We start from the raw sequence: 12,372 nt of genomic DNA, 5'->3' as shown, positions 1-12,372 counted from the left end.
ATCTCTTGCGTCAGCTGGGCCATGAACGAAGATCCGCGATCTGTAATCAGAACCTCGGGAGCGCCGGCCGGAGGACGATGGACTCGATGAAAAACTTGGCGACTTTCACAGCAGTCCCTGAAGGAAGAGCTTTCGTTTCGGCGTACCGCGTGAGATAATCTGTGGCGACGATGATCCAGCGGTTCCCCGACGTCGAAGGCGGAAAAGGACCAAGTAGATCCATTCCGATCTGCTGGAAGGGTGTAGTTGGAGGAGAAATAGGCTGCAGAAGTCCGGCCGGCCTCGTCGGCGGTTTCTTGCGTCGCTGGCACTCGTGGCATGATCGTGTGTATAGGTGGACGGTCTTGGGGAGCTTCGGCCAGTAATACTTTTCACGAATACGGGCCAGTGTCCGGCTGTAACCAAGGTGTCCGGATGTCGGGTCGTCGTGGCAGGCTTGGAAGATCTCCTCTCGAAGGTCACTCGGGATTACCAGCAACCAAGGTGTGTTGTTGTTGCCGAAGTTCTCTTTGTAGAGTACACCTTGTCGGATGGCGAAGGTCGGCAGTACTCGTGAGAAGACACGTGGCACGGTACTCCTGCCCCCTTCCAGGTGCTCGATTAATGCGCGCAGCTCAGGATCGTCCCGTTGACGTCGTGCCATATCGTCGGTGTTCACTGCTCCTAGAAAGCACTCGTCGTCATTGTCGTCGCTGCAGCCGGAAGGGGTTTCGACGGGGGCTCTGGACAGGCAGTCGGCGTCGCTGTGCTTGCGGCCTGACTTATAGACCACTGTCATGTTGAACTCTTGTAGTCGAAGACTCCATCGAGCGAGGCGTCCTGACGGGTCCTTCAGCTTCGCAAGCCAGCAGAGTGAGTGGTGGTCCGTGACTACACGGAACGGGCTGCCGTACAAGTACGGACGAAACTTCGTTATTGCCCAGACGACCGCAAGGCATTCTTTCTCAGTTGTGGAGTAATTTTTCTCCGCCTTGGACAATGTCCGACTTGCGTAGGCGATGACTCGCTCGATGCCTTCTTGCACTTGGACTAGTACTGCGCCCAGTCCCGCGTTACTTGCGTCCGTGTGAATTTCTGTTTCCGCATCCTGGTCGAAATGTCCAAGCACAGGAGGAGTCTGGAGTCGTCGTTTCAGTTCGTCGAATGCCTGCTGTTGCTCCTCGGCCCATTCGAACTTCTTGGCGTCCTTCGTGAGATTCGTAAGTGGTGCGGAAATCCTTGCGAAATCCCGAACGAAGCGTCGATAATAGGCACAAAGTCCAAGGAATCTTCGCACGGCCTTCTTATCTGTCGGCGCTGGAAATGCCGCGACGGCGCGAGTCTTCTCGGGGTCTGGGCGGACGCCTTCGTTACTAACCACGTGGCCAAGGAACTTCAGTTCGTCATAGGCGAACCGGCACTTTGACGGCTTGAGTGTGAGTCCGGCGGTCTGAATGGCTTGAAGAACAGCTCGGAGTCGTCTCAAGTGCTCGTCGAAGTCAGCTGAAAATACTACGACGTCGTCAAGGTAGACGAGACAACTCTGCCACTTCAGCCCTGCCAGTACGGTGTCCATGACACGCTGGAAAGTTGCTGGCGCTGTGCATAGTCCGAAGGGCATCACCTTGAACTCGTACAGTCCATCCGGCGTGACGAAGGCTGTCTTCTCTCGGTCCCGTTCGTCGACCTCGATTTGCCAGTAGCCGCTCTTCAGGTCCATCGATGAAAAGTATCGAGAGTGGCGCAGCCGGTCTAGAGTGTCGTCGATGCGGGGGAGTGGGTAGACGTCTTTCTTCGTAACCGTGTTGAGCTGCCGGTAGTCCACGCAGAACCGAAGAGTTCCGTCCTTCTTCTTAACCAGCACGACTGGAGAGGCCCATGGACTGCTTGAAGGTTGGATTATGTCGTCATTCAGCATCTCTTGAACTTGCTGATGGATCACCTCCCTTTCCTTAGCGGAGACTCTGTACGGCGATCAATGCACAGGGCGCGCGTCGTCCTCAGTAACGATGCGGTGCTTGGCAACCGCGGTCTGGCGCACCTTCGACGACGTCGCAAAGCAGTCGCGGTATTCGGCGAGGAGGTTAACCAGCTGACGCCGTTCAGGGTCCGGAAGCTTAGGGTCAATGTCGAGCTGCGCTGGCGACGTACTGTCTTGGTGGGGCGGCGAGGATTCGTCAGTGATCGCAGTGATTTCGGCGGGGTTTCGGAGTTTCTCGACGTGGCCCACGGCTGCACCTTTCGTGAGGTGTTGCGTTTCGTTTCGGAAGTTCGTCACGAGGGCCACAGTCCGCCCATCCTGAAGTTCAGCTACTCCCCTTGCGACGCCTATGCCTCTTCCCAGGAGCAATTGGAGGCTTCCCTCGAGAAGAACTTCGCCACAGGAAGCTTCATCGATCCCGACAAGTACTAAAACACTCGACCGCGGTGGTAGGTTTACGTGGTTTGCGAGGACTCGGACCGTGGGTGACGTCGCTTCGGGTTCCTCTGCTGGTGGAGCAGGTTTTCGTAGCGTCAGCCGGTTTGTTCCGAGGTCGATGACGGCGCCATACTCGCAGAGAAAGTCCATTCCGAGGATAACGTCCCTCGAACAGTCTTGCAGAACGACGAACTTGACAGGGCACGTTTCACCGTGGATCTCGACGCGAGCAGTGCATCTCCCGACTGGTGTGATGAGATGTCCTCCGGCAGTTCGTATTTGGGGTCCTTCCCACGGCGTCATGACTTTTCGAAGGCGGCAGGAGAGCCTCCCACTCAAGACTGAGTAGTCTGCTCCGGTGTCCACGAGTGCCGATGCGTCGTGACCGTCGATGACGACGTTTAGGTTGTTGGACACCGTTGCAGGGGCGTCGTAGCGATGCGTGGCGTCGGGAGAGTGGGAGCGCTCCGGCGTTCTTGGAGGCTCTTTACGTCGGTCGTCTTCGGCAACTCCACCTCCAGGGGTTGCCGCGCCTAGTTTCCCCGGCGAGGAGCGAGGGGCGACAGGCTTTCACGTCGGGGTCGGTGCATCGGCGAAGCTGGACGTCGTGGCGATGGCGACCGGAACTCTCGGCGGGACGCAGGCTCGGGGGACTGGGGTCGTCGCAGGTACTCGTCGATCTCCCGAGGGCGTTCACCACACCGGGGGCGCGGGTCGTTTGGGTGGAATCCGCGCAGCCCGAGTCGTCGGTATGGGCATCGGCGGTACACATGGTCGGCTTCCCCGCAGTGGTAGCAGAGCGGGCGTCGGTCGGCCGTTCGCCACACGTCGGTCTTCCTCGACGAGGGTTGCTCCGGGCGAACGCCGTGGACTTGTCCTTCCTGGCGTCGAGGATACTGTGGCATCGGAGGGTCTCGTCGGGGTGGCGCCGTGGTCTGGCGGTTAGCTTGCGGCGATCTTCGGGCCATGGCGGCGTAGCTCAAAGTAGGCTCCTCTGGCGTCGTCGTTTTGATCGGAATCTCAGGTTGGAAGGCTCGGTGGACTTCCTCTCGGACGACCTCGGCGAGCGACAGGGAGGACGAGCGATCCGTAGCAGGGAGCATCTTGCGGATTTCTTCCCGGACGACTTCACGGATGATGTCACGGATGCCTGGGAGGTCGGTACCAAGGTCGTATCCGGATGTCGCCAGAGTAGTCACGCCAGGGTGCCGCTCGTAGTGTCTGCCGCGTGCTAGTAGCGCACGCTCCATATTCGTCGCCTCCGTGACGAACCCGTCGACAGTTGTCGGAGGATTGCGAATGAGACCTCCGAATATCTCGCTTTTGACACCCCTCATCAGGTGTCGCAGCTTCTTCTCCTCTGTAGCCTGAGGATCGGCGCGGGCGCTCAGGCGAAGAACATCCTCAACGAAGCTGGTGATGCTTTCATTCAGACCTTGGGTTCTTGTTCGAAGGATGTCTTCGGCCCTCTCGCGTCGGTGTTGGCTGGTAAACGTCTTCACTAGCTCTTGCTTGCACACCTCCCACGAGGTTAAAGAAGCCTCGTGGTTCTCCAGCCAGTACCTTGCAGTACCTTCCAGCGAGAAGTAAAGGTTCTGCAAGCAGTGCTCAGCTGACCACCCGTTATGTCGGGCCACACGTTCATAATGTTGCAGCCAGTCCTCGATGTCCTCGTGGGTGTCTCCGTGGAAAGACGTCGGAGTTTTGGGTGCGACGGGCAGGTATACGACGCTGGCGGTGGACGGGTTCTGGGACGACTGGCTGTCCATCGTTGGCCTCGTTGGCTGCTTAGTCTTGGGCGGTAGAGGTCCGAATTCCGGGTGTAGACCTTGGGTGCGACGACTGAACCGGATCTCGGAAGTGCTTTCGTCGGTTCTTCGTGGGCTAGGCGTCGGACTTGCACTGTGGGCCCTCGGAGGGGTACGCGGCAGGGGCATGCGGTACCCCGCACCTCCACCAAATGTCACGGGTGGTGACCAAACAAAAAACAGGAAATAAACAGAAAGAAATAAACGTTTAATGTGGCGAACTTGTGCCAAAAAAATAAAGAAGGAAACAGAAGAAAGCAGAGCGTCGCGGGCGTCGAAGTCGGCGTGTCAGCAGAATCGAGCACTAGGGCGAGACTGACTCGACAAGGTCGCGGGCGGCCTCTTATCTAGAGTGCGCCGCTATCTCGAAGATTCGGCGAAAGCGGTTCGAGCGTCGCGTGATCGGGGCGAGAATGAACACGCACTTTCTAGAAAACAAAAGCAGGGATAAATGATAGAAGTTACGTGCGGTACATGAATAAACGGGAACTTTCTGGAGGACCGTGACCGAGCGTTGCTTTCTCAGCCTTGCGCGCGGCAATACCGTTCAAGCCGAACTTGGAGCTATGCCAGCAACCCAGAGGAAGTTTGAAGCCATGCTGCCCGATCCCACGCCTGCCTCTGCTACAAGCCAAGGTGAGAAGTTCTGCCTGGTTCAGATCGACGTTTTGAGCAACCTGCTCTGCTGCACAGTGTGCAAGCATTGCTCGGGGACTGGATTGACTGTCCAAGAAGGCATCAAACTCGGACTGGCAGCAAAACTCGAGGTTGTATGCCCCCATTGCGGCATTATTGCAAGTTCCTGGACTTCGCCACGCCAGCAAGACTCGAGGGCCTTCGAAGTCAACATCCGCTCCATCATGGCAATCAAGCAGATAGGAAAGGGGCAGACAGCTCTCAATGACTTTTGGGCAGCTATGAACGTCTCCCACAGAGGTCTCCACCACAAAACGTTCCAAGAGCACCTGAAGAAGACCTTCAGAGAGCCAGAGGCCCTGTGCGTGGAAAAGTTTTATGCCGAGTCAGCTGTCGCGGTGAAGACAGCCTGTAAGAAGATGGACCCGGGGTTCTGCAAGGATGTCACCGTGGTGTATGACGGCACATGGCACAAGAGAGGGCACACATCTCACATCGGAGTCGGGTCAGTCATAGAATACCACACAGGCCTCATCTTGGACGCCGTGGTTTTATCCAACCTGTGCCTTGGGTGCCAAACAGGACCCAAGCCTGGAGATCAAGGGTACGACAGCTGGCACATGCATCATGTCTGCCAGAAAAACACGGACGCCAAATCTGGGAGGATGGAGGTCGAGGCGGCCCTGACCCTCTTCAAGCGCTCTGTCTCCAAGCACGACCTGCGGTATACAGCACTTGTCTCCGACGGGGACAGCAGGACCTTCTCTGCCCTTACAGAAGAGAACGTCTACGGGCTAGTCCCCATCGTGAAGGAAGAGTGTTTGAACCATGTTCAGAAGAGAATGGGAACGGCACTGCGCAACCTTGTCCAGAAGAGCGACAAGCCGTTGAGCGGCAAGGGCAGGTTGACGAAGGCCCTTATCGACAAGCTTACCGACTACTATGGTTGGGCCCTCCGAAACAACTCCAAGGACGTGGCAGCGATGCAGCGTGCTGTTATGGCCACCTACCATCATGTCACGTCGACTGACCAGGAGCCTCACCATGAACTCTGTCCGGAGGGAGCTCAATCGTGGTGCCGTCATAGAGTTGCCGAGGCAAAAGGTGAGCCCCAGCACAAGCACAAACTCCCAGCCTACGTCGCTGCAGCTATGCTGCCCGTCTACCAACGCCTGTCGCAGGTTTTTCTGCTTCAACGCTGCTTGGGAGCAAAGACTCAGAACGCATCCGAGTCTTTCCACTCTGTCCTGTGGTCTTTGATGCCTAAGGAACAGCATGCATCGCTGATCGCTGTCGAAACTGCACTGCATGAAGCGGTGTTGAGGTTCAACGCCGGCTGCTACAAGGCAACTGCAGAAATATCGGTTGCAGTGGGACTTCAGCCGGCCCATCTAGCCCTCCAACGAGCTGCCGAGAAAGATGCCCTACGTCTGCAGAAGGCCAGCAAACGACATCAAGACAAGTTGGAAAGACGGAACAAGAAGAAAGTGCGCAAGAACACTTCTGACTATTCTGCAGGGTCATTCTAAAGCTGAAAATCTGTGTGCAACTTTCAAGTGCTGTTTTCTCAGAATGGATTTTTTCACTGCCGTGGCTGCTCGTCCCAGCGATATCTCAGGAACTGATGAATGGATTTTTGTGCTGTCTTTTTTATTCTGTTCTCTAATAACTTTGTGAGGGCATAACAGAGCCCTTTTTCTAGAAAACTATGCTAAAAATATATAATAAAAAAATTAAATTTGATGAATGTGGGTTTCATTGATTACACAAAATTCAAAGTTGCGTTAAAATCTTTCAACAAAGAAATTTAAAAAAAGGGCTCTGTTATGCCCTGGGGAACCTATCCAGGGGTCATCATAACAAATTTTACGTCGCTACTACCTTTTTCAAATTCTCCTGACCTGGGATAAGGAATGCATATGGACAATTTTGATAAATATTTGTAACTTGAGAAATAATATGCACAGCTCCATGAAACTTTGCAGTTACTATTATGTCTGTGCTATAAATACACCCTGTAAATTTCGTTCAGATATCTCTAGAAATAAGATAGTTCATATTTATTCCCCACCTCCTTCCTTAACAAGCGTCCCTTGCAAAGCCATGGAACACGTCATCTACACTCAAATAATTCATTTCCTAGACTCTATCGACTTTTTCCACCACCCCCAGCACGGGTTTCGTAAGGGCTTCTTTTGCGAAACTCAACTTGCACTCTTCGTTCATGACTTGCATTCTAATCTTGACCATAACCTTCAAACTGACACGGTTCTTTTTTTTTATTTTGCCAAAACATTCGACAAAGTACCGCACCAGCGCCTCCTACTAAAACTTTCCCAATTAAATCTAAACACTGCTATTGTTCAATGGGTCAAGGAATTTGTCTAACCGCTCTCAGTTTGTCTTTGTTAACAATCACCCATTTAACCCTCTCCCAGTAATATCAGGCATGCCACAAGGATCTGTCCCCGCCTGTTCTACATAAATGACTTACCATCGCATGTGTCATGCCACATTCGTATGTTTGTGGATGACTGCGTTATTTATCGTACAATCACTAACACCTGTGACCATGTGCAAGAATGGTCCGACTGTTGGCAAATGACCCTTAATCCCAGCAAATGTAAACTTGCATCATTCCATCGTCGCCGTAACCCCTTTCTTTTTTCCTATACAATTGCTAGCGTCACAACTGAATCTGTACCATCATTTAAATACCTAGGTGTAACACTGTCGAACGATCTCTCTTGGTGCGCGCATACTACCAACGTCATATCAGCTGCAAACAGAGTCCATGGATTTCTTAAACGTAATCTATGCCATGCCGCGAAGCATGTACGTTTACTTGCGTACAAATCACTTGTTAGATCAAAACTCGAATACGCGTCTGCCATCTGGAACCCTCACCAAGCATATATTAGTAATGAACTTGAATCTGTTCAAAATCGATCCACAAGGTTCATTCCTTCTGCCTACTCACACAATATCAGCGTTTCATCTTTAAAAGCAGAATCTGGCCCTCTTTCCCAAGTACAGCTTGCTCAACCATGCAGCTTCCATTGTCCCCCCATCACGCATATCTCCATTGGTCATCCACTTCAAGTAACGCCTACCAGGTGCCCGCACTACGACTTTTTTAGCGTCCTTTCTTTCTCAAGCAGCAGCAGACTGGAACGGCCTTCCCCACCATGTCGCCGCCGTCACATGTCCATCCGTATTCATGGAGACTGTCGTCAACCACCTTCCGACATGGATGTCTGTTCAAAATGCTTTTATATGCAACCCTCATGTAATACCCCTAACGGGGTCTTTAAGGTAATGAAATGTGAGGTCATTATGACACCCTGATGTCACGGGATGCCACAACGTCACAATATCATGGGACACCATGACCTGCGATGTCATACACACACACATAGCACTGTTTTCGTGGCCATGTTGAACTCTGACGTAGCTGAGTTGGGAAAAATAGTAAATTGCTTTTTTTGCCGCCTGAAAGGCACAGAGTTCAACGGGTTCATGCCAATGTTTACTTTGAACATGAAACATTCTTTGGCTGGGTATTCGGCATTTCATGAAGCCCAGATAAAAAAAGTGTAGCCGCGAGGCTCGACACTGATTGGTTGACGGGTGGGAGAGGAGTGAGGTGCTTGATGCTGATTGGTTAACGGGGAGGTCATGTGACCAGAGGGTTAGGCGAGGGCCTCGGCCACCTGTGTGCACTGAAAACAAAAAATTTTGAAGGACTCTGGAAGACCACCAGGTTTATTGGCCCAATTAGTGGTAGTATCACTTAATTCTCGGAACAACCATCAAGTGTATGCACTTTAAACCATCTGATGAAGAGCACTATGGACGTAAGCAACTTTGTTTCGCTAAACATTTGTGATACTAGAATATTTCATTCATGCAACACAATTGCCTAACAATTTGCCATAAATTTGTTCTAGCCTATACTTCTATATTGTATTTATGCTAAACTATTCACTTTAGTTTTTGTCACCCAACCCAACAATGTCATATTTCAACATGACAATCATCACACGAGAACGACCTATATGCCCAGCTAATTCACAACAGATCCTCTCCAGTCTTGGTCAGCATGAACAAGCTGAAGTAATTTTTCAAGTGACTTGTGTATAATCTACCATTTCAAGAAATCCCACTTGCAGAGAAGAGCATATGACAGACCTGTGAGTAGGAGAAGGAGTATCGTGCAAAGACCTGCTGCATGAGCCAGCGCACTATGGGTTGAGCAGCCCCAAGGTTTTGACCAAGGGCCTTCATGGTCAAGATGGCATAGCCAGCAGTGTCAGTCTTTCCGTCGTCCCAGGTAGTCAGGCCGCCTAAGGACAGAACACAACATACTATGACGTCAAGTAGGCTTCTATATTTCTGGGGTTTATATTTCGTTGAGGTCAGGGCTGTTTTCTTGGAGGTCCTTTCCCCACATATTCAATTTTGGCGTCAAAGTCGACATCAATTTTGGCGTCAGAAAGGTCAATATCAGAAAGGTCGGTGTCAGTGAGGTCGGTGTCAGTGAGGTCGGTGTCAGTGAGGTCGGTGTCAGTGAGGTCGGTGTCAGTGAGGTCGGTGTCGGTGAGGTCGGTGTCGGTGAGGTCGGTGTCGGTGAGGTCGGTGTCGGTGAGGTCGGTGTCGGTGAGGTCGGTGTCGGTAAGGTCGGTGTCGGTAAGGTCGGTGTCGGTAAGGTCGGTGTCACAAAAGTTGGGTGTCAGAAAGGTTGGTGTCAAAGTCGGTGTCTGAAAGGTCGGTGTCAAAATTGTCGTCAAACCGAGTGTCAAAATCAGTGTCGAAATATGTAGAACAAAATAAAACAGCACGTTATTCCCCAACCTCAATGGAGCCCACTCGTGACCTGAATAGTTGGAAAATGTTCTGGTATGGAGAAAAAAAGGGAACAATGGGGTTTTAATTAGGGCTTGGCGTGTAGTAAAAACGCGGAGCCCTCGCCCGCCAGAACACATTGGCATTGCGCCATTGTATGGGCTTAGATTGCTTTTTATGCTCGTTACTACCGATGCCCAGAAACAATTGTCGAAGCAAAATACATGCAAAGATAGCTGCTGGCAACGTTGGTCATGCGGGAGGGTATATCCTCCAAAAATGGAAACAGCGGAAAGCAAGGGTCAGGGGAGAGAGTGTATGCAAGAGCAAAGGCTTACTCAAAAACATTAAATTAATGAATATTAGTACTTTGGCACACAAGGCATAAAGCAGCCGACAATCACCATTCTTATCGGCCTGCTGAAGGAGCTTGTTCAGAGTGTTGGTGGCCCTGGCGTCCTCCCCGATGAGCGCCGAGAAGTAGGCGTTAAGGGCCAAGGTGTGGTTGGATGGCAGGTTGTCGGCATCCACGCACTCCAGCACCGCCTTGTAGACTGTGCTGTCATTGTAGCCTCCTTCGAGAAGAGAATTGGCTACCACCAGGCTCAGGTCCGCTCCATTCTGAGAAAGGGGGAACAAGAGACGTCGACCATGGGTCTCAACCCCCATGTTTCAAGAACTTGATCTGGATCTACAGAAGGGATGGGGGACGCCATACACCGGGGACAAGAAGATTGAGAGGACGAAAGGGTAAACGACGAAACCTAAACGCGTGCAAACCAACTGCGAAACTGACTTCCACCTGAAATAAAGTGCAAATCGTGCACTTTTGGTGACTGGTGACCACAAGAAATATCCACCTGGTCCGGGATTTGGGCCTGGGAGCTTCTAGGGCCAGCAGTTCACTCTACCAACTGAGCTAGCCAGGAGCTGGCCATCAGTAGAGCAAACTAGTGTCCCAGTATCGCTTGCTGGCTGCGCCTTGCTCGAGCGGCGACATCCTTTTTGGAGAGCAAGTCCCGCCTTTTCGGCCGTGGCCATCATTTTGCCTCCTGTGATGTGGTGATCTTGTACACTCCAGTGGATCGGCTTGTGCCCGTGAAAATTTCAAATTATGAAGCACTCGTTGAGGTCGAGATAAACTGTTCTCAGAGGCTTCCTCAACTCTGTAATGCAACGAAGCATCGCAAATGCAGTCAACAGTGCAATGTGTTCACATTATCATTAGATGCATCACCAAAAAGTAATGCATAGTTGACTGAACACGGGATTTACATCTCCCTAAAATTATTCATCTACATCTCGCAAGTGGTAATGCTCTATAACTGTGTAAACAGCTCATAAACACACGAGTCTGAGACAAGGTGCTGGTATGGTTAGCACACAACAGGGTTCTCCTCACTTTGGGAGGGCCGCCAGCCCAGCAACATTGAGGTACTCTAGAGTCAACGGTTGTTAACAGTTGCCTTGATTCTTGACCGTAACCGCCGTGAGGTTGAGATCAGAAGTTACCGATTCAACATGATTTTTGGGGAATTCCCCAAGGGGGAAAAGATGAATGAATCAATAAAGTGACTTCCCCCTGAAATGAAGCTCAACTCACAACGACAATGAAGCAGAAGTGCACATTCACTTGAGAGCGAGATAGTGCTGCATACCATTGCATGAGCTTGAGATGTTTGAACGCTACCAGCTATGCTGCCCACATTTCAATTCAAAATTAATTGTAATGTTTTTCTGTTTTGTTTTTCTTCGTTTTTTTTTTTTTTTTTAAATTGTGGGCGTCCCAAATTTATCATTACAGGACTATCCCACATACTCTGCAAGTTATCATAGAGCTCCCGCTTGGGTTACCACCAGACGATGCCCACCTTGTAGTTTCCATTGAAGGGACCGCTGGGCGACAGTGTCTGGAAGCAGCCGTTGTTCCGGTCCCTCTGCTGCAGGACGTACTGGATGCTCCTCTGAATCTCCGAGTCCACGCTGCCGATGTATGGCTTGGCCGCCGTGAGTGCCTTCACGGCGAAGGCCGACAGAAACACGCTACGAGGGTACTCGCTCGAGCTGTAGGGGCCATACGAGCCGTCCGACGAACGGAAACCGTACTGCGACTGATAAGCTGCAAAGAGTGCAAACAGTGGCTGTTGGGTTGGGTGTCACGTATGCCTTCTTCATTAGATACCACTAAGCAGTAAAAATCTGTTGCAGAAAGATGATCATGTGTTCCTACTTCCAAGACATGTTCTCAAACTGGTTTCCTAAGAACACAGGGGTTTCCCAGGGTTTACCAGATTACCCACAGGGGTTCCCCAGAGTACACCGAGCGGTTCCCCAGGGTACACGGAGGGGTTCCCCAGGGTACATGAAGGGGTTCCCCACAGCACACCCAGGGGTTCCCCACAGCACACCCAGGGGTTCCCCACAGTACACCCAGGAGCTCCCCACAGTACACCCAGGGGCTCCCAACAGAACACGAAGGGGTTCCCCACAGTACACCTAGGGGCTCCCCACAATACACCCAGGGGTTCCCCAGAGGCTCCCCATAGTACACCCAGGGGTTCCCCACAGTACACCCAGGGGTTCCCCACAGTACACCCAGGGGTTTCCCACAGTACACCCAGGGGTTCCCCACAGTACACCCAGGGGTTTCCCACAGTACACCCAGGGGTTTCCCACAGTACACCC

The 12,372-nt window shown here is 52.0% G+C and overlaps 1 protein-coding gene across 4 annotated transcripts in view; it reads right to left on the bottom strand.

The window, feature by feature from the left end:
* The window catches only part of LOC8031367 (alpha-2-macroglobulin-like protein 1), a 209,204-nt gene that overhangs the window by 28,206 nt on the left and 168,626 nt on the right, over positions 1-12,372 (bottom strand). For all 4 annotated transcript variants that reach the window (XM_029988207.4, XM_029988211.4, XM_029988219.4 and 1 more), the window contains 3 exons: positions 11,559-11,806; positions 10,092-10,308; positions 9,034-9,188 (listed from right to left, as the gene is read on the bottom strand). In XM_029988207.4, the coding sequence (XP_029844067.3) occupies positions 9,034-9,188; positions 10,092-10,308; positions 11,559-11,806 (620 nt within the window). The remainder of the gene's footprint in view (positions 1-9,033; positions 9,189-10,091; positions 10,309-11,558; positions 11,807-12,372) is intronic.

Source organism: Ixodes scapularis, unplaced genomic scaffold (genome assembly GCF_016920785.2).
Source record: "Ixodes scapularis isolate PalLabHiFi unplaced genomic scaffold, ASM1692078v2 PGA_scaffold11__112_contigs__length_91849675, whole genome shotgun sequence".
Taxonomy (NCBI): Eukaryota; Metazoa; Arthropoda; class Arachnida; order Ixodida; family Ixodidae; genus Ixodes; species Ixodes scapularis.
The sequence above is the reverse complement of the archived record's forward strand: the minus strand, read 5'-3'. Positions and strand labels throughout refer to the sequence as shown.